This window comes from Myiozetetes cayanensis, unplaced genomic scaffold, assembly GCF_022539395.1.
Source record: "Myiozetetes cayanensis isolate MyiCay16 unplaced genomic scaffold, myiCay2020 scf18, whole genome shotgun sequence".
NCBI lineage: Eukaryota > Metazoa > Chordata > Aves > Passeriformes > Tyrannidae > Myiozetetes > Myiozetetes cayanensis.
In genome coordinates this window covers 197,950-221,085 of record NW_026087389.1, presented here as the reverse complement: position 1 = coordinate 221,085, position 23,136 = coordinate 197,950, and the positions used below count along the sequence as shown (strand labels likewise).

The 23,136-nt window shown below is 40.5% G+C and overlaps 2 protein-coding genes across 5 annotated transcripts in view; one reads left to right on the top strand and one right to left on the bottom strand.

Moving 5' to 3' along the window:
* The window catches only part of TMCC1 (transmembrane and coiled-coil domain family 1), a 114,188-nt gene that overhangs the window by 85,543 nt on the left and 5,509 nt on the right, over window positions 1-23,136 (bottom strand). For 3 of the 4 annotated variants that reach the window (XM_050312717.1, XM_050312723.1, XM_050312715.1), the window contains exon 2: window positions 11,965-12,022. The gene's annotated coding sequence lies outside the window, so the exon portion shown is untranslated. Of the gene's footprint in view, window positions 1-11,964; window positions 12,023-16,272; window positions 16,290-23,136 lie in introns of those variants that run through there. The other variant, XM_050312720.1, reaches the window with a different exon arrangement.
* TRH (thyrotropin releasing hormone) lies at window positions 19,156-20,811 on the top strand. Its single transcript, XM_050312733.1, has 2 exons — window positions 19,156-19,366; window positions 20,225-20,811. The coding sequence occupies exons 1-2, from the start codon at window positions 19,171-19,173 to the stop codon at window positions 20,809-20,811; spliced, it is 783 nt and encodes a 260-aa protein (XP_050168690.1). The 5' UTR covers window positions 19,156-19,170.

Genomic DNA, 23,136 nt, shown 5'->3' with positions numbered 1-23,136 from the left:
AGGTTTCAGGATCCCATGTAGGCTGGATCTGCAGGTGGAATAAAACGTGTCTCAGACTGGGTAATCAAGCGGTGTCCCCCTCTCAGGAAAAGGAGTGGGCAGGCACTGTTCCTGCTGCTGTTCCTTGAGTTCATACTGCCCCTCTAATGCTGTACTTGGCTATATCATGACCAGTGACAATTAATCAAATGTTAATATACCACTCATTAGTCTGAACCCTTGTACACATATCCATCCAACAGCACTGCATCACTCAAAGTGACTGTGTGCATCCTTGGAAGGAGCACAGGGACTTTGCTGCCTGTTTGCACTCTCTTGCCAACAGCTGCTCTTGCCATCTACACCTCCATCCTGCCTCACACCTTATATCCACAAAGAGGCTACAAGGAGCTAAGCTTGTAACACTTGAATTACAGGCATGGGGAGGGGAGTGGTTAGTAAAAGTAGGGTTTTACTCAAACCAATTTAGTGCTAAGATGGATTTGGGAAACATAAAGAGATTCAGGTCAGTTAGAAATCAATAATCAAACCTATTATAAATTCACAAACACATTTCCGCATAATTTTTTTCCCTACAAAACTCTTTGCAAACTTCAGTTGAAATACCTAAGAACATTTTAGCCACTAAAATGCTGAGATACAGCTGAAATGCGGAAACTGCAGGCCTTTGAGTTATTCAGGCCACATGAGCTGGCTCAGGGAACAGACTGTGAAGGGCATACTTGTACCGAGCATGTTCTCTCTGTTTTCAAGAGACTGCTGGGGATCGGCTCAGCTTTGGCTGTACTGTGTGAGTTGAATATTCAGCCTGTCTAGAAGTACAATTCAGGCTGGCAAAAAAAGAAATGCAAAAATGCAGGAAGTCCTTGTTTTCCACTTTTTTACCTGTCTTCCATTTCAGCTGTCTGTGTGTGAGAGAACAAGGGAGTAAGACTAGCTTGAGAACTGTATCATGGACACAGGACACTGTGTGCCTGAAGTGCAGAGTATCGGGCAACCAAGAGACAGCTTGAGGTGAGCAACTAATGCTGGATTCCATGATGAATTCAGGTTATCAACTTCTGATCTGGATGGCAACACCTGAATTTAGAATATTTAAATCCAGAATTAAAATTACATTCTACAGATAGGAATGAGGTCACGGTACCTTGCTGTAACTCAGTTTTCTGTATTTCTAAGTAGCAATAACAAAATTGGCTTTTGTAAAAGACAAGATCCTCATATAAAGGCTTTAGGGAAGTATAAGTGGTTGTTTCAGTAGCATAAAAAGGGCTGTGACAGTTTGATTTCTACGCTAAATAAAGAAGTGCTCAGAAGCTCTTTTTAAAAGCTGTCCACCCCACTTTTAACCTTGGTCAATTTACAGCTTCGAGGGATGCACCAAGTTTTATAGCACTTTACTGGCTTCTATTCAGACTGCTGCACAAAGGCTATGCAATACTATGTAGTTCAATTCCAGTGCATTAACCTAAAATTACCTTTGAGGCACTCCAATTCATTAACCTGTGTGGAATTAAGCTTGGAGTAAAATAACATCATAAGAACGGAGTATGGGAACAACGTGTTGGCCCAAGCTCAGTTCTTGACTTTCAGATAAGTAATGTACTACAAATCCACTTGCAATTGTTTTAAAACAAACCTTAAAGTTTTTGCCCTGTGTTCATTAGAGGTACTTTACTAGCATACGAATACAGCTCATTTATAATACAGCTAAGAGGACAAATTCCCAACTGACACCCTTCCCTCAGAACAAAATCCTATTGTGGCCTATTTCTTTCAGGCTCCAAGCTATCATCTAAGAATGCAGCTCTGCTTTCAAGTGAAGAGGACTAAGAGAGTATGAGGCCAGATGCATTTTTAAATTTTATTTATACTTTCTATAAAGCTTTTTCTGCACTACCATTACAGACTTATGTGTTTACACTCCTAAGGCATATCCAAATATTTCTTACTCTTTAGTTGTGTAAGTGTGCTAAAACCACTGAAGTTGGTGGGAAGCATCAGCACTTACAAATTTTCGTAAGTTATACTAGATCTGGTTATACTGCATCTTACAGAAATTTATAGCAAATATAGTTGGCTTCTCATCACATCTAAACAAGATGGGATTTGTATCATCAAAATAGTATAGAAAGAAGCAACCACATTCCTGAGAAACCTAAGAAGCCCCACAGAAACTCCACAGCCTTGTTTGACAGTTTTTGAATGACTAAGCTTTGTGCATAACAAACGCGCAGCTGGCCTTGCCTATCAGAAAGATTCAGAAATATTTTCAGATTAGCACATGTCTAACTCCGGGTAAGCAGGCAACAGAGCACCATTCTGTTTTGCAACTGCTGCTTTAAAATTGTCTGACTGCTCAGATCTCTTCTCATTCCTAAGCTATATGTTTTACAATGAGAGAAGGAGGGAAAAGGATAAAAAGAGTAACAGCTTTCCTCAGTCAGTGCCAGGGCACAGCAAGGGCTGGCTGCTCACTCAAGGATGAAGAGCTAGGAGCTGAACACCATAGCACAGCTGTCAGAGGCCTCCATCGTCCAGGCCTCCCCCAGCACCTGAGAAAGACAAACGAGAGGCCCAGAGGCTGTGGCCAGGCTCACCAAGCCCACATCACCTGCCTTGGAATACAGACCTGCCTGGCAATCAGTTGACTGTGGAACCCTGGTTACCATAACCAGACCTGACCCTGATCCATGGACTGATGTTCTGGCTGGATCTTATTAACACCAGCTGCCCTGATGCTCTGGTTGGCCCTGGCTGCCACCCTCAGCCCTGTCCTGTTCCCTGCACACAGGTGTGCACTCAGGTGCTGCACTGGGAAGCCCCTGCCCTGCTCACCTCCTGGTCCTCTGTCCTTCACTGAGCCCCTGGACTCATTACTCTCTTCTTTACTTTGAGCCTCTGGATGAAAAGGGAAACTTGGATATGTTTATCTGCATTTCTGCCCAAAGCAGGTTTCATGACAAGCAGCCCACAGCCATTAGGCCTGACTGGCTGAGGTATGGAGGTTAATGTCCCAGCCTTGGCGTGAGGGACAGTGAGGAGTTCACAGGGACATTCATTACAAATGCCCTGCATCTGAGGCCTCATGCTGTGTCCTAGATGAGCCCCAAGTGAGTGGGATGGGGCTGACAGCATTCTCAGCACCACAGCAGGTTATTGCAATGGACTCCATCAGCAGGTGATGCAGAGGTGCTGAGGCATGACAGGTACACACAGCAGGAGGCCATCAAAGACATAGATCCAGTCACTTGAATGAGATGTTCCAGAGCAATTATGATTAACTACAGGGTTTACTTAAGATCAAAGGATCGATATGCAGACAGACAGCTGGGGTGAAATGATTTGGTGGCGTAATGGGTGACACTGAGTGCCAAACTCCCAGTGGGAGAGAAAAAAAACGTTTTCTGGTAAGTGAAGCCCGCCAGGTTTACCATCTTTCTGAGCATGCATGCAGAAAATAAAGGCTGTGGAGGAGAAAAAAATGGATTCAAGCAGTGAGCTTGACTTATTAAGACATACTGGCTGGGTGTGATGTTCAGTCTTGAGTTCATCTACTTGAAGAGACCTAATAAAATCACTCAAGCTAATAGAACCAGCTCCAACTATCCCATGGGAAGAGCTGGGACAAGGAACAGGAAGGGCAACATATGGGTGACACAGGAATGCTCATATTTCATAGCAAGTTCTGGGGGGAACTTAGTGAAAACAGAAGTAGTGTGCTGGCCAATACTGAAACTATTCCCTCGGCCATAGAACTACACTGCAGTTAGGGCTGGACAAAAATCAGGATTACTTTTGAAAAGGGCAAGGATGCTTTTTTCACTTAGGCAAGGGTCTGGAATCCACAGTAGTGGCTTGAGGTTAATCCCACTAGAAAGTGCTGAACGATGGTAGTAAGCTACTATGATAACCGAGAAGTTATAAAATGGCTCTGTATTTGCAAAAAAACTATTTCTTTTGTTGCAGTTTACAACTAGTAACTCAGGAGACAATTTGTGAGAGCAACCAGAATCCAACCTGCCCTTACGTATCAGCCTGTACTCATAGTCATGAATGTTCACAGAAGACTGACATAAAAATGTTTTAATTAGGGATATATCATTTCACCAGCTTTCTTCAAGTTCTTCTACTCCCACTAAAAAAAGTGAAGTAAATATGCCTCAAGTTTCATGATGCTGCAGCTTTTCTAAGCAAACATCTCATTTTTTGTAATGGAATATATACCTACTTGGAGTTCAAGATTAAACAATCATTTACCCTAAGCACTATGTAGTGCAAGCACCTTCTTCACATAGTTGAAGATGCTTTATGAAGTACAAGCAGAAAGCACACAAAGAAATAGTGAACACAGAACATGAATTATCTGTATAGTCCAAACCATATAGACTTTCTGTTTATTGCTTTGTTTTACAAAGACTGCAAAAATTTGTCATGCTTCATACAAGAAGCTTCTCTCACTGACTTGGTGAGATGTTAAGAAGCTGACATAAATTATTTTTTTAGTCTCATATACACAACTTGCAAACAAAGAAGTTTGTTTTACATGAGGTACCAGTGGATCAATAGGTAGAAGGCTGAAAGGAAATGTAACCTACCAAGGAATAGACACGTTTTGCAGGAACAATGTGTTGTCATTAGGTATAATTGGGCAAATGGTGGTGTGATCTTCAAAGCCTCAGCTGATCATATTCCCTTGAGTACATTATCCAATTAGGGGAAAGGTGCATTAGCTACGCCTTGCTTTATTGTACTGCTGAAGTTGAGAGCAGGTGTGAGAAAACAAGTTTATAATCCTTGCTTGCTTTGCAAATCAATTCTTAATCACTCTGGCTCTTATTTCCATGTAATACCTAACTTTTTGATATTTATGAGAGCAACGTGGCAGCTCCCCTTTTGTGGGTCAAATGAGTAGCAGGTCCAAGAGACTTTTAGTGCATATGGTTTATCCAGCTCTTTTCTAAATAAGCAGGTAAACACAGCAACCACCCTTGACAAAATAAGTAGAGATCAACAGCACAATTTCTTGCAACCCTAGAATTACTTGCAGTGAGCAGGTCTTACTACATGAGGATGAAGGCAGAGTAGCATTTCAGTCTGTGTCCTGGGAACGCCTAGCCCTGTGCCAAGTTCTGACCCTCCTTGATCCATCTGATCAGTATGCTAAATTAAATCAACTGGGGTTGAGCAGTCCCTACAATTTATTCAAGCAAGAATATGGAGTGGTATGGATAGGAAGAAAGAGGAATGAGACTGTCCTTTCAGTGATTACGTGCAATTAGATTTGATTATGGTTAACAGTAACACAGATTATGCTGGTCTTAAACCAGCTGCCCCAATTCTACCCTCTATGCCTCCAGCTGTGTGACTGTGCTTCATTCCTTGCACCAACAATTAGTTCTAAAACTAGTGAGTTTCTTGAACCAAGAAAAAAATCTGAGAACTATGATGAACTACTGCTTAGTTCCAAAGTCATCAATTGAGTATTTTAGTTTTCTCCCCAGTCTTTCTGCTCCCCTAAAGGCAGTTTGTTCACTGTGACAGGTGCCTGAAGGAAAATGCTACCCTGCCAAAGAACCCTGGTGGAAGTATGTATGTCACCTGGCCAAACAACTCAATCAGACTTCTTTCTCTGCTCTTCAGTGGCTAAATTAGGAAGTCAGAGTGTTCTTGTTTTCAAGTCTGAGATGCGAGACTTAATTTAAAGACATCTTGTTCAGTCAGAAACATCTAAATGGTCATTGATTGTTTTTCCCTAGTTGGATATATGAGTCTTTTTAAAAACACAAACTGTTTGTTATTTGTGCTCTGTCCCTGTTGCTAGACAGGCTACAAGGTTTGTGCCAACATTAGTAGAATAAAAAAAATATGAGTTTGAACAAGTCAAGCCTAAACTCTTACACTCCTGAGAACCAGGAAAATCGACAATGAATTGCAATGAAGTTGTACTTAGAAGCAACTGCAAGGACCCTGGAGAAAGCACATCTGGTTGGAAAATTTCCAGCATTGTTGGGATGCTGAAAATTCAATAATACAAGGACAATATTTATTTATTAATATTAAAGATAATAGAATAGCTATAGCTCCCCTTTGCTTCACTGGGCTCTGAACAGTCCAGCAGCACCGGTAGGTACAACCCTCTGAGCCATGTTAAGGAAACTTTCCTGTCTAACCTTCCAGGAGCCCCTCTGGCAGTTGAGCTGGCACCCAGGCCCCTGTACAGCTTCTCCTCACACAGACTGGGTTTCCTCACCGGCTCCCCCTCAGGTTTCCTATAGGACAGTCTCAGATACCCTCATCCTTGGTGCAATAACTAACACAGTAACAGCTGGAGCACAGTGCCTCCGAGGATGGACCTCGAACAAAGGAACCCCGTGGCTTTTAGCACCCTCCCAGTCTAAACAGGGGAAAATCTGGGTCACTGGCTCCTGCCATGCCCCCGAGTGTCCCTCACCTGGCTATGACACAGGACCCTGGGCTCTTCGCTATGCAGAATATTGGCAGTTCGCCGCCTCTTGCCTGGGACTCACCCCCAAAGCTCAACCTGCAGCTTCACTGCAGCTGCCCCTTGAACCACCTGCACCCAGTGGATTCCTCAACAGCAGTACCTCCTTAGCTCTGTCACCTGCTACGGCCACCACAGCCCAAATCCTGGGAAGCAACACCAATGAACAGAGGAATTGCAGTTGCCTACCAGATACAAAATTTACTCCAGACTGAACCAATAGGCTATTTCCTATTCATAGACAAGAAAACAAACAAACAAACCCCCACCCAATACTTCTAGCCTCATGCTACTTCACCTTTATCTTAATTTTTTTTTTAAAAAGCAAATTCATCTACAATATAACTTCATTTAAATTATTGCCTCAACCTCACCCGTGATTCAGTCTTGAACCTGAAATCAAGGGAGATTTGACAGGGAGAAATTTGATTCTGCTGGGCTACAAAACATTGCTGGTGCCAAATTAAAATAGAGGATTTACCAATTGCTGTAGCACTTAAAAGACAGTTGTTTGAAAAGAAACTTCTTCCAAGGTCTTCTAAGCTTCATAAAACAATAATTTTTTTTTAGCATCACTATAAAGAAACTTTCTTTTGAGACTAAATACCAACTTCATTTGATCCCTCCCCCACCCCCCAAATATCACAGCAAAAATAATGGGCAATCACTTCATGAGACATTTTTTTATCTCAGTGTCTTTAAAGAATGGATGTGATCAAGGATATTAATACATTTTCTGAAGCAGATAAACATTAAATAACTAAAGACCTTTAGCAACCTCTGGTGATATCAAATAAGATGACGCAGTATCACTCATTTAACTTCAACCTTTCACTTAGGTTTCCAGGAGACAGCACCTAAATTCTGCTAAAATCACACTTATTCTAGATCTGTATAATTTCAAGGGCTAAAGTTGATTCACATGCTATAGTAGGGCTCTACTTCTGCTCTCGTACCCAGAGAGGACGGTATCTGATACCTAGAGGCTGCCACTCTTACATGTGTTGTCATATCTTCAAAAGACCAAAGTGCCCAAGACAACAACTACTTGAACAAACTTGGCTACTTCCTTTGTGTCTAAATGGGAAGGATAACCCTTTGAAAATTTCATCACTTATGTGCAAATTCATGGTCATTACCCTGGTTTTAATTTTTTGTGTTGTCAATTTGTGTTCCCAGCCAGCTGAGAACTCTGAACAGCAGAATTCAGTGGTAACAAAATTTGTGGTCCTGCAGACTGCTATATTATTATAGTAGGAAGGTCCAAACAGTAACACCATGTAGTCCAGATTCTGAAGCAGAAGTCCAAATAAACCATGATTTATTGTGTAATCAGATGCTGTTTTACCTCATGAGGTCCCCAAACTCTTTACTACTGTAGATCACTGACCTTGTAATTAAGTGGTCTGCAGCTACCAGAGGCAAAAAGGACTCAATAACCTTTCAATTTAGGTCCACTACAGAATGAGCACATTACACCTGGTTTGACTGGGAAAACTGGCTGTGTCTGTGTGGCTTTTTAGGCGTTCATATTTATCCATGCCAGAAAAAGGACTTGCTTACTCAGAGCCCTCTTTACAAACAGTTCAGAGCTCCTTTGCAATCACTGCTGTCCTGGGCCTGGCTGGGACGGACCTAATGCCAGTCCCAGGCAGCCTGCATGTCAGAAAGTGCCTCCTGCAAGACTCTGATCTCTGGGCTTAATGCCATTTTACACCCATGCTACATGAAATGCCCTATTTAACACTAAGGTAAAGTCTACTCTTGGGGGTATCAACCATTGACAGGTTCTAGCCCCCATAAGATACATGCTACGTTTTGCTTCCAGAAGGCAAAATTCACATTGCCTGTCATCAAAACTGGGGTTCTAGCACTTTAAGTGGAGAATTTCACATTTTTTTGTGACTCCTGGCCACAATTTTTTTTCTAATTTAGGTACCCATCTCACACTGCAGACAGGAAACAGAAATGCCAAATGTAAACACCTTTAAGCAGCTCTCTGCAAGATTATCTCTGTTCTTAAATTTACACAAGGCCTTACACCAGTCTTGACCCAAAAGCCTTAAACAACCTTTTTACTATTGAAAGACCTGGCAGACACTGAACATGGGGTGATGTACTCATAGGCAGAAATGATAAGGGATGTACAGAACTTTTCATTTTGCAGAATTCTGTGAAAATCTCATGCTTAGATACATCAGAGTTACTCACATCTGTCAGAGAGGTGACAAAAGCATTCAGAACTAAGGACAGAGCAGTGCACTGGGCTGATTCTTTTCCCTCCACCATGCTAAAGAGCAGCTGAACAATCACTGACAGAAGCAAGCTAGAGGTGTGAAACATTTAATATAGCTCAGTTCCAGATGAACTATGTAACACACTCACAGGTGTAGGTATCCTTAACTTAGCATCCATTTAGCAGTGATTTCTAGTTCCCCATTAGAAGCTGTGTTGACCAACACTATGTACCATCAAGTAAACTGCTACATGCCTTCCTCCTTCCCATGCAACTACTTTGCTCTGTACCTGAAAGTACAGAAAGTGATTCTGATGAAGATGGAGTTACTGTTTTCCAATAAAAGCACAAGTAGTTGTAAAAGGTCAATCAGATTTACCCTGATGTTGTCTTAGAGATAATTTGTTATTCAAATGACAATGGTAATGTGTTTATTAAGCACAGTTAGTGATCAATGGCACTACCTGCTTATCAGGCAACCCTTGGCATTTTCATAATTTGTCCATACAATAAGACCTGAGCTTCATTTACTCAACATGAGCAGTGGAAGCTCAGAAATAGTCACAGATTATTGCTGAGATCTTACAGAAAGTATTTTAAAAACAGTCTGTCAGCTTCTTTGCCTTGATAAGCTATTTCAAATGTCAAAATATTGGGTCATATTTTTGCATAATAGCTATAAAAATGTAATGTTATGAAAGTTTTAACTCCTCATCTTGCACGATGGTCTCTGATTCTGTCATGGAAATGCAGGTCTGAAAGTGATTCCTAGGAAGACTTTTTTACTTCTTCTAGTTGCTTTACTGTTTTTGGAGTTTCTAGATCTCTAAGCATTTTCTAGGTGACCTATTGATCATCACAGAGAAAATTTAACAAAATGATTGCTTTTATTAATGTGCTTTCCTCATCCTTTTGAAGTCATTCCAATCCTTGCATTCTCTCATGCCAAAGTTGAAAATCACCGATGCATTACAGCTGTCTCTACATTCAAGGCTATGAACACCATCACCAGCCATTTCAGGAGTGCATTCTAGAACTTAATCATACCATTTAGATGCCAACATAGAACATTTCAAATCTGACAGCAGCTACAGACAAGGGAAGAAAGAAATCTGGAGGAGAAAACTGTTTATCAAAGTCATCAGATATTTGCAGAAAGAATCCTGTGAAATTGCTGATACTTATTATATATATACATATAATGTATAATTGTGTTCTTATCACAATTGGTCACAACAAAGCTTCATCGGAGTCCAATCAAACACAAGTTTTCTATTTACCATTTTCTTGACTTAAATTTGCACACCAGGCCAACTGGGCTTGGTGAATTCTACTTGCTCCCTAGAAAACCTCACCCAAATATAAACAAGAATTTTTACTTCTCTTGTCATGATTTGTGACTTTCAAAGCACATCACAAGCATCAAAAGTCACTATATTGTATCGGTATCGCTTATTTGTGGACAGGGAATACAAAACTCAGGTATTTATGGTCTACCTAACTTCAGTTACCATCTATGAAAAATCTGACTCTGATTTTCATTGAATTTCTGCCTTAATGTGCCACTGACAGTCATGAAGCAATTCAATGGGAGAGACAGAAATAGAATCAGCTGTCCCAATTCTCAGACTCAACCAAATAACCATGTGGCCTCCCAGCTTGGTGCTTATAAAAACACAACAGCTGCTGTAGTTTCCGTCTGCAAACTATTGCCTAACTACTTTTAAATGCATCTTTGTTCATGTTCAGGCTCAGCTCAAAAGACCCAGGGGGAAGGCAGTGAGAAGAGAGCTGAGAGGCGTATAGGCTTTGCGCCTCACAGTCTTCTCAGCAGAAGTAAGTATCAAATGACTGAAGAACTTTTACTCCAGTGCTACATGCTCATTCACTCAGCTTCCCTTGCTATGCATGGAGTGTGCCAGCTGGACAGACGTGAAGAGAAATCCACAAGAACACCTCAGAAGCCATTTCTAAAAGGCAATACCATTCCTGGTCTCAGCAGGGACCTCACTAACCACATATGTGCCACTAAAGCATGTCTAATATTTGGCCGATGGAACTGCTTTAATAATAATCTCTGCCCCCAAATGGCAGCTGAATACCTACTGATTCTCTCCTCACACTGTTTGATTGTAAACAAACCCATTAAGCACCAGTGGAAAAGCCTATTGTTATTACAATGACTATGAAAGTTATAAAGATGCCAGTTACAAATAGGTCTTTGTCATTATGTAGCTCATAGTACAATATGAAAATCATCTTACTTGAACAACTCGTTGTGGGGAACTTCTTCCTCCCCCTCCAATTTTCTCAGTTACGCATCAAGCTTCATCTAAACGACTGGGCAGGGGAGCAGTTCTACACTGACTTCTCTATGAGCTTCCCTCTTATTAACCAGGTAATTCACTTAACCCACCAATAAAGGCACTTCCTGACCTGTTGTGCTATGCGCAATGCAAACGTCAGCACTGTATTAGATCTCTGGTGGCTTCTGTGGTTAGTCAAGTACAGGCTGTAGCACTTCTCAGTTGACTTCTAGTCACTTATCCACACCTCTGATTCCACTAATCCACATCTTTGATTCCACCAATATATATCTTTGGTACACTGAAGGCTTGGATTCTAACAACTTCCAGTTTCACTGGTGTCATTAGTGATGGTTGCAAGTGATAGAAATAAAACACCCCTAACTATTCTCATTGCCACATGCTCTGCAGACACAGTGGGACTCATGGACAGTATCAGAAACTCTAAACTGTATCATTACTATTTGCTAAAACCTTCCCATAAATGGTCCATGCTGGAATTGGATAGAATCCTGCAGATGTCTTCATCCTTCTGATAACGGCAAGTGACCAGCTTTCTTATAAACTTTTTCTTATACAGGGGAGAAAATTCTTGTCAGGATAAAATGACTGTCTTCTTTCTTCCCTGTCCTTTTGCAATACTGCAGCAAAGCTCACAAATCAACTGTAATCTGGCCCTCAATATCTTGATGCTGATTTACAGCTACTAGAACTCTTGAAATATTGTATTTATGCCCAGCACAACTGACATGAATACTCCACCCTCTTGCTTGATCAATCATTTCATACACCTCCAGGTGTATGTAGAGAAGTATGATAGGTGTAGGTACATATGTAGCTGTATATATATACATTTAGACTTCATTCTAACTCTCTTGGGATAGACAGTTTCAGTTTTACTTTGGTATAGTACTTACCATAACAGGACTCTGATCTTCAGTGTTGTTGTGCTAGAGGACTCTCAAAAATCAGAAGCTGAAAAAATAAAATGACTAATTAATTTACTTCAGGAAGAATAACATGGTGAGCAAATTTAAGCTGTCACAAAATGAGTAAATCAAGTAACTTAGTAACTACTAAAAAAAATAAAGGTTCTAGAAAGAAAGATAAGAACCGTTAATTAGCAAAACCCAGCATAATATACACATAACCTCACAGGTGCACAGAAACACCCGAGGGGAAGGAGCAATACCTGAACTAACTGTTATCTATTTCAACCAGATCAGCCGATGTGAGTGGTACCAGAAATTAACTTTGCTAGTTACACCAGATTCCTGCTCAAAATTCCTCTCTGCATCCAGTTCCAGGATGCTCCTCCAGTAGAAGAGCTGTTCTTGAGTGTTGTGTATAGGCAGCTGCCTTGCTGTGGTGGTCCTGCAAGGGCCTGTTTCTCCTTCTTATTAGATCAACATAGACAATTTAAATGGAAATCACACTTATATTGCACCCTTAAAGCCGGGCTTGAGGTCACTTTACAGAATAATTTATACAAATGAACAGCTGTCTTTTATAGCAAATGAAAGCAACAATAAGAAATAAAATTAATTTTAAAAGCTGCTATAGAAATATCTGAATTTTGAGAGGAAGCTGTTCTACAGTCAGGCACAAGGGACAGCTCTGGAACTTTTCATTCTGCTTTCATTATCTTTTCTTATTTGTGCTCTCTGATTTCCAACCATTGGGCAAGCATCATGCGTGTCAAGCCACTAGGGACTTTGGAGCCTGACAACTGAACTGGCCACGATTGGCAGGAAGAATATCTAAATATGCTCTGTGCTGATTGCTTCCAGTGAACTGGACAGGAGAACTGGCTGCAAGCTGAGGATTGGTGACTTCAAATCCAAACATTTTCAAACACTTGGCACCAAACACTAAAACTCTTATCAACTCTTCTCTCCCTTTCGTGACCAATTACGGCTTCTCTGTCATAATTAGTATGTGTGAGCAGCAAGTGTAAAGGACCAGCACAGAGCAAACACACTAGTTGTTACTTCTTTAGTTGCTATGGGAAGTAGTGACCTTCTACTTAAAACCCTCCAACTGACTTAGCAAATTACCTGATAGTGGGAACTTCTTTTTGAAAAGAAGCTGGATGTTTTCTATCAGACCAAATCAAATTTCCCTGAATCTATTCTTATTATATGATGAAACTTGCCTCAGCTTAAAACCAGTATTCTGGCAAGGTAAACTGAGCTGTAAATTTCCCTTGCCTAGTGACTAATTCCCTGTTGGAAGTGCACAAGAAGCTCCTGAGTTCTGTCATTAGCAAATGTGAAAAAACAACAGGCTGGGCAGCTGGAGTTTTTGCTGCCTGGAGGTATAGGGTCTTGTTTGTTTTGTTAAGTGACATTATTTGCTTTGAAAGATCCTGGACTGTGCCTGCCACAAGAAACAGGGCACAGTGCTACTCTTTCTGAAGATGGCCACTTTCTTCCCAAATAACAGGGTTCTCGACTAGAAAACTATAGAAATGACCCTGCATAAACATTGTGGAGATAATTAGAAAATAAAGGAACACTACAAAGAATCCATTGAGATCTTTAATTCCAAACTGCCACCATCCCAGAAGGAACAAACCGTGAGTTAATCTGACTCCTAAGTATACAATTAAGCCTGTCAAGTTCTGGCTCCATAATATGCTGTTTAATATTGAAAAATCTGTCAGTAAACCAGTATGTGGTATTAATGTCATAGTGCTTTGTACTTGCTTCCTTATGAAACAATAAAACTATTTAGCCAATACAAGCAACATGTTATTTATATACCTTTTGACAACAGTTTTAATGCTGTGTGGGATACTCCTCTTTCCTTCTAATATAATAGCCTTCCCTTTATGGATAGAAACTGGTGAGGGGAGCTGTGTATGTTCTACGCAGAATTTACTCAGTAATTCTATTAAGACCTTCCTGCACAGAAATTAATGTTCTCATCTCATTCAATACTCATTCTATTCATTATTTAAAACAGAAGGCCTACTCTCTCTCTATATTAAGTTTCCTCAAAGGATTTTCTATTAGTTTCAATGAATTCAAAAGATTAAGCTTCAACGCTTCCATGTTTGCAAAACTATAAAGCTCTGAGGCTTACAGTCAGAGCAGAAGGTTTTGCCACTTCCGGAATTTTTGAGAAGGAGGGTGTCAATTGAAAGTCTTCAAAAGAGGTCCTTTACATGTCCCTGCCATGTTCAGGTCATGCTTCAAGAAAGTGCCATTCAGCATCAGCCAGCAGAACTTCTAATGATTTCACCACATTCTCCAGGTCAATTCCTTCACCTGGCTCACTCGCAGCTGCCCTCAAAAGGCTTCAGAGCTCACATTACAAACAAGTGCTTCCCACCACAAATGCCTGCACTAAGCAGTAGCATAAGTGCTATGGTGGGGGCTCAGTGCTGGAAGAAACAAAACATGGTAGAGGAGTTACCTTCCTTTCCCTTCCTGTATTTTATATTCCCAGCTAATGAAAATGAATGAAAAAGCTGTCATTATTCCTCAAGGGTTTTGGTTTAGTGAGGACTTTCAGCAAAGCCAGCTGGGCTGTGCTGTGCCCATGGTGAAGCCCCCCTTGCCAAGTGTGTCTGTACCAAAGGGCTCACTGATGCTAACACCGGCTATGATCACCCCAGGCTGCTTTTCAAAACCTCCTTCACAGGTCACTAAACCACTGAATGCTGTCTAGGTCCATTTACTTAGCAAATGAATTTTGAGGACTAGGTAGATGCAACTTGCTTGGAACGCTGACTCCAGCAATGATTAATATTTAATACAAGTTTGTGGATTTATTATCTTTTATTTTAGTGATTTCTATAGCCAGGAAAAGCTGACAGTTCTGGGGGATCGTAAGTCCTTTTTTAGTCATAAGAGAGACAAACTTTCAGATATGAACACTTTTTCTCAGGTCTAAGAAAGGTTTGTATTCCTGAAAGCTTGTCTTCCTTGTAAAACTATACATCTAAAGATCACTGTGGCTATACCCACTCTGACACTTTGATGTTGTTAAAATCAAGATGAAGAGAAGCTGGAATTATATCTCTCACAAAAATACAACATATCCTCCTGCACGGCAAACTACCTGTTGTGATGGAGGAAAAGATGCATGTTAGGAAGGATCACATGGGAAAAGAGTGAGTTGTCCACCTACTACTGATGACCATATCTGTAATTTTCTGCATGAGTAGCCCAATTCAAGGAACAAACTGGGAGGAGTGATCTAAGTAAGCTGTGCTTTTACATTTTCCAGAGAAAACAAAAGAGCTGATTTGCCTCTCATTTCTGTTAGCAAACAAGTCACTCCTAATTTATAGCACTGTTAACAAGAAGTTCAGACAGAACAGCTTAGCTTTGCAGCCATTGCAAGAAATAAAACTCAGTAAATATCCAAGAGGATAAAATTATTTACAGATATGAGAAGAAAGAAACTACAGTCCCAGTGATAGTGTACATTTAATAAAAATTAATGGGATGCTTTAAGCAGCCAGTGAAATTATTTCTCTCAGTCTTGTACACAGAAGTAATGTCATGCAGACAACCTTTTAAATGAGAAAGATGTGTGTCTTGTGAGGTACTACCAAAAAACCAAGCTGTTTTAATAAAGGAATACTAAGTGAATGGATTCTGATGTCACTTTCTGACTCTGCAACTATGGCTCTGTGAAAAAGGGCAAGCCACTTAAAAATTCAGCACCTCTCAGTAAACTGGTAACAAAGGTAATGGCCCTTTAATTCCACACATGAATATTTTTTAATCATCTTACAGTTTGAGAACAGAAGAGCAGTTCCCATAACAACTTCTATATTTTAGGATTCCTAGAGGGATGGCCATATTGAAAATGAGCAATGTACTTCAGTTAATCAGTGATGGTGCAGAGCAAGGTGTCCCAAGGAAGATGCAAAAATGCAAAAATCTGCCAAGGAGAACCTTCTGCCCGACTCCAGGATGTCATAGCTGACTAACTGCACAACACATGAGTGGTTATGTTCTTTAAAACAGAGATCAGACTTGGGTTAGTAGCAGATTTTCTCATTATTCACCTTCAAGATATTTTTAGGGACCAACAACTGCGTGCCCAGTGACAGTCCCAATGCTAAGGCCCAATTGCTATGAAAGCTAACATTGAGTGGGGCAAGTGCTCAGCACAAGTGAAGGCCTCAGGCTCCTGCTCATACGTGGAGAGTGACCCAAGTCAGCAATACAAGCAACAACCAGGCTGGAGAGGGGACGAACACAAACCTCAGTCCTCACGGCTGTAAGGGCCTGATTCTGCTTCTGAAGGAGTTGTCTGTCTCTCAGTTTCTTCATTTAGAAGCCTTTTGAGAAGCTGGCGTGCCCTTGAGAATGTTTAAAAGGAAAATAAGGAACTTCATCAAAAGAGCTGATAAAGCAGCTCAAGGGACTTGATGCACCTGTGATAAAATACAGCAGTTGAACAAATGGCTGAGGATCACAGTGGCGGTGAAATGCTGTATTTAGGTATGAAATGTAGTAGTTGGACATCTCTATGTAATTCTAGAACCTACCACAGACATACAGGTGGACTGGGTGCCAAACCCTGTGCTGACACAAGCTCTGGGCAAGTCTAGGGTGTCAGTGGATTGTGATAGACAGAAAAGTACAGCTTGGAAGGCTCTAGAGTTTGAGAAAACAAACTCTCCCTCCTACCCATGAATTCATTTCAGCGTCATGAGTAATTGTGCAGTGAGGGGGAAGAAAGGACATTTACACTTATAAAATAAACCTCCAGAAATCTTTTAAAGAGAAAAATCACCTGTGGGGAAAATGAAACTGAAAAAAAATGCGGCAAAAGAAAACCAAAAGAGATTTTTAAAAATAAAGATGGCATACTAAAAATAGACAGTTTTCCAGCTGTGAAATAGGAAAAGGACATTTTTCATGAACACAGAAGACTCTTTGAGGTGCTTAATTTTAACTTTCTTTCTTTAAACAAAGCATTAAAACTCTAAATCAGTCCAAAATAAGACAAAAATAAGTCTAGCAAAGGAGCAAAGCTGGCCAGGCTGGAAGTCCTGGGCACTGCACTGTGAATATAATTTTGCACCTGCTGAGAAGCTTTGCACAGAGATGTAGTTGTAACATAGGATTTCGTCCCTATTCTCTAAAGGGAATCCTCAGCTCAAAGGTGTCAAGAAGCAGATTTTAATGAGAACAAAAACAGGCAGTTTCCCATTTCATCAATGCCCACTTTAATTTAAGGGCAATAATTTTTTTAAACTCAGGTGTCATACACCAAGAGACCTTAAGGAGTTATTACACCTAGGAAATGCCAAGCAGCTGTGCCCCCTGCATGATTTGTTTTCAGTAGTACTGTGTGGAAGAGTATCTTAAATAGACAGATGGGTTAAAGACAGGGAGTTTTATTTCTAGTCACAACAGTATAATGCTTTTTGAACCATATAGCGGCAACATGACTGTGTTTTAATATCTAATGCTATGCACTCTATATTCTAAAGTACTGTTTGTGGAACCCTATGCCAAGAAAATATGGAATTGTGACCCAGTGCCAAGAAAATATGGAACTGTGTAGTTTTAATCAGAATAAGAACTCATGGTGCAAACTTATTTAAATATAATCCATTACATTGTTGTCATTGTCTTTCTTGTCTAGCCTACCTCTCTGCGTTTATTCCACAGTACTTGCTTGAGAGAGGACACACAAGCTTAGTTTTGCAGAGAAAAAACTCATTTTCTTTATGCTGAGTTACATAAAATTCAACATAAGCTCTTTAGAGAAAGGGAAAATAACAATTTCTGGGAGTCGAGTATGGATATATGGAGGTCAGCAGTTAACTATCCAAATCTTAAAATGCATTCAAAATGCAGCTGAGAGCAGTAAAAAAAGCCCCAACACATCACATCCCCTAAACTACCTCAGAGCTATTTGCATAAAGGGTCCAGAGGCGGTACAGTATAAGTAGGGAGACACAAACCATCCAAAGAGCACACAGCAACAGCTCTGTTGGATACTCTGTGTGTCTGTGGCAACAAAAGTGCAACTTTGAAGCTCAGATGTGCAAACAGCTTTAAAGGACTATCAGTCTCCTGGCAGATGCATCAAGCAAACATCTGAAACTACAAAACAGGTAATTTATCAAATAATTTCCTTTTTAGCAGATTCTACCTTTCTATCTAAAGATTGCTCTAAGACAAACAACCTATGTGGCATTCTTAATGCTGTTACCCAAGGACCTCAGAAGTGACAGAATCCTGCCAACAAGAGAGGTAATAAACTCATTCTCTATTTAAAAAATGTGTAGGACTTCATAAAATGATGCATTTCTTTCATGTTCTGAAGATAGACAAGAATTAAGATATATACGACTGTTATACAAGCATTAAAGATGTATTCCATTCTACTAAAGGAACTCTGCTTACTGTAAAATAACCCCTTAAGTGTGATAGGAATTCAGTGCTAGCTAAAAGAAATAGAAAAGCACTTGTTATCTGGCAAGAGGTAATAGAGGATATGATTATTATTACATCTCTGAAAAAAAGAGGTGCTTCCCCAGTGCAAGAAATCTTCCTGCCCCATAGAGCATAGCTGTCTTCTTATCCTGACAAATACCCAGGCACACGGCTACTTTAAATGTATAGAAAAAGACAGTTAAAAACTAGTAGACTAATAAAGTTTGGCTTTAACTAAAGCAGTAATGAAAGTGCTGTAATTCCCAGCATTATTTTAAAATGAACCCTTAGCAAAGGGAATTGCCTGATGGAGATTGATAGTGTGGATACAGGTGTCTGTACCTCATAGTTAACACTGAGTTCAAGGGGGAAATTACGTTTGTCTCTTGGCAGAAGGCAAAGCAAAATCACTGGCTTTCAAAATCATATGTGACTCAGGAAGTTAGGTATTTAAAATACTCACATTTATTCTGCCAGAAAAATGAACAAGTGCCTGCTTTTAACTATGAAGAATTTGGAGGATATAAGATAAACTAGAGGTTAGTAACAGAAATGAAGAAGGATCCTAAGAGATTTCAATCCTTACAGCAGTGCTATATCTCTTTTTCAGTGTCTGGATATATTGCTGTTATTGCTAGGTTTGTTTGCTCCATCCTCCTCTCCTGCTGTTCTCTGTTCTGCAGAAGCTGCAGGAACCCCTGTCCCAAAATGCCATCTATCCAGCTGCCACTGCTACTCCTCTGCTCGACCTTGTGGGGTGTTTGCCTCAATGGGAGACAGCCCCTTCCAGAGGAGAGTGAGACCATGAGAAGGAGTCCTCTGGATGACATCCTTCAGAGATCTGAAAGCCTCATTTTTCAGTCTGTCCTCAAGAAAGCTGAAAAGAATGAAGAAACTAATAAAGGTATATATCCCACTGAAGACATTTCTTTGCTGATGCTGGCATAGCACTTGGCTGAGATAGTTAGATCCAAGGTATGATTTCCAAGTTCTAATATAATATAATATATTTACCACTGTAACTAAGGAGAGGGAAAGAATAAGAGGGCTGCTGCGATACACTGACACAGAATTCTCAAAGGTACTTTGACAAGTACCCCACTCAGACAAGGCTGTACCATCACTTAACAGCTGCTGCATAATAAAAAGGTAGAAGCCTGTCACAGAAACCCTGCCTGTTTGGCAAGTACTTCCCTAGGGAAGCTGTAAGAGGACATAGAGGACATTCCCCAGTTGCAGACCCACCTAATGTCAGGTCTAGATGGCAGTGCTGCCATTCACCTACTACCTCAAGCCACTGGTTCCTACACCCCAGCAGAAATAGGCTTTTTCCACAGCTGGGAAGGCTAGAGGCAGCTCCAGCGTCTGAGTCTCCCAGCTTGCAGATGCTCTGCTCTCACTAGTCACAGGAATGGAAGGAAATCAGACTTGGGGATTGCAAGAAGCAGCACATAGGTGCCTACCAGCAACAAGGAGCACAGAGCCCTTCCAAAGTGGAAGAGGAACTGGCCTCAAGTGCCAATAGAAAAAGCCTTCCTCCCTCTTCACATGAATGCTGAGTGTTGGTTGTGTAGATCCAAGACCTGAAATATTAAAAAGAATGAGATATTAACAGTGTTATGACTGGTAGCTGGAATTACTGAGTTGGCTTTCAAAGAACAGCAGGTTACGATCCTGTACCACAGAATTCCACAAATTCCCATTTCAGCTTCCTTAGTGAGGATTATGGGGGCTCATTAACATTATTCTTTTCCTTGGACAGAATCAAAAGCCCCTCTGCCAGAACAGCTTTCCAAAAGACAACACCCTGGCGAGAAGTACCTAAGTAAACTGAAGAGACAGCACCCTGGAAAAAGAGATGTTGAGAAAGACACATCTTATGGAGACATTCAGAAGAGGCAGCATCCAGGGAAAAGAGAGAAAGAAGATGACCTTGATGTCTATCTGGAGCTGAAAAAGCAACAGCCTCCTGGCAGGTCACTGTTGGATCAGATTGCTGACAGCCCCAGGGCACAGCTAACCTATATGAATGAGTTATCCAAAAGACAGCATCCAGGCAGAAGGTATCTGATGTACGAGCACCAGTACCCTAGCAAAAGAGGATGGAATTACAAGGTAGACCTAAATGACCAATATGGTGAGAAACGCCAGCATCCTGGAAAAAGGCACTGGAATTCTGACAGCTCAGATGACACAGGCCCCTGCAACTTTTTTGAGTTATTCACCTGTAACAAAGGCAGCTTGTTGCTTGATTTAGTAGAAGATGTTAGCAGAGACAGGGTAGAAGAAAAACGTCAGCACCCAGGAAAGAGATCAGTATGGGAGAGTGAAACAGGAATGAGAAAATAATTGTGTACCATTTGCATTTGGTGAAGTAAACTGCCAGATCACTGAAACATTCTGTTCACTCCCTTTTGGCTTCCTGCTGCTGACCTTTGCACCTACCTTTCAGTGCATCAGTGTTCCCATTGAAGTTAATGGCTTTGTCACCCACTTAAAGCAAAGGAACTGAAGGACACAGTTGAATGGAACAGGAGTCTTCAACTCCCTCACTTTAGGAAGTTGAGTGCTTATTTCTTTAGAAGCCCGGACCCCAGAATAATCCAACTATGTGTTCCTAAATGACTAAAAAAGGCTCTTAAATTTCTGTTCTGATGCTCCTGAAGTGAAATAATTCTATGGTTTCCTCTCACATCAGTGAAATCAGTAAATTAATAGTGAAGGGGAAAAAAGAACAACATGAAATCGAGTAGCTTTTCAGTTCTAAATGATAACATGTGGGAGACCTGAACCCTTTGTGCACTACAACCTGTCCAGACAGTAAGCAGCGCAGAGAGACAGGAATTGTTTCAACTGGAATGGAATAGATGAGTGACTTAATAGTGACTTCATTCTGACTTGGAACTGGCATGGGAAAACCCTTTTCATCTAAGAAGATGCACAGTGCAAAGGGTTAATGCATCCCTGAGCATCTCAACTGCAAGTTGTGAACCCCCCCCCCCCGGCCGTGTACACCCAAACTACAACTCCCACCCTTACATGTCCACAATTCACTCATGCCATTTGAAATCATGCCTTCTCCTCAGACACTTAATAATGAAGCAAGCAGAGATCCTTTCTTTCCAATGAGGATTTTCTCTCCTCTCAAAGGAATGCTTTTACTTTCTGTGGTCAGACTCCCAAAAGTGTTTATTTGATATGAATGATTCAATAAACATGAATAGTCAACTCTGAGTGTCCTTACTGGTTGTGTAAACATACTGCAATAGTGTGAAAAACATACAACCAAGCCAAGCTAAATAAAGATAAACATATTAACATCAAAGGGTATTTTTCTAAGCACAATATTTTTGCATGCTGGTGGTCAGCACATGTTTATACTTAGAACTGTTCTGAAGTGGAAGGACGATTTGCATTTAGACAGACTCAGTTTTTAAATATTTATCTATATGGCACACAAAATGATGCATCTGGGCTAAACTCGCAGCCATTTTGTGACCTACTTTGTAGGGAACTTGATGAGAAATACGATTTCCTGTTCATGGGTCTAAACAATAGATTTACTGATTTTTGCAACTAATGTGCTCCTCCTCAGTAATAGAAGTCAGTTTTGCCATATGGTTTACCTACACTGAAGAAAAATAATTAATCATTTCAGTGAGTTTCACCGAAGTTAGATGTTCCCAGACTGATCCACACTTAACATGGTCCGTCAAACCATTTTGAACTTTGGAGATAATATGTGGTTCAATCTGTGACAATGGACAGACCTCTTCTATTGACAGGGGGTTTCTAATGAACGAATGCTAAAGAAGTCGTCAGAGAAGATAGCTGGGGACGTTCCATACTCTTCAACTTCCTTATGCACACTTTTTGTATATGATGCCTTTTAAAATGTTCTATTTTGTTTTTATCAGGGAAAAACAGATTCCTCTGAAGAATACCATTTCATATATCATTTTCAGCAATGAATGAATGCTTTTTGAACCTCAGGGAACACTACTACATCAGACCATATCCACTTGCTACAAAATGTCCAAAATAAGGGAAAGCCAGGAAAAAAGAAATTCCCAGGTGGGTAACAATGGGCAAACAGCAAAGATTACACATTTTAAAAAGTGTTCCACTTCTTTTAAGTAATTCAAACCATATTTCAAATTGTCCAGATTTTTGTTTTGATCAAAAGTACATTTTCTCCCAGTATCTGCATGAAAATTTCATCCCTATTTATTAATTTCTTCCTCTTGTCTCCAGTGTTGTAGACATACTACCAGTCAAGTACAACATTCTTTCTCCTACAAACATCATTCTCAGAGGACTGACTGCCATTTGGAATTTGACAGTCTTGTCACTGTGAAGCACACATAAGCACGACTTCTGCATTTAAGTATTTGTCAGATTTACCTATACCCTAAAAACTTTTGGGCTCTGGAGTTTGGCTATGGGACTAAATTGTCAGCTTTCTCCTATAATGCACTGCTTCTTTGAACAGTAATAGTGCAATCTCTTAACAATATGAATAACACAGATATATACTATTTAGTTATAAAGTAAGAATTTAATTGCGCATTTCTCATGATCTTATTTTTATTGTATACCTTCCTCTCACTGTCATCTCCTAGCAGACTTTAACATCCATGCAAACATCCACATGGCCTGCTTTGCTCAGTCAGT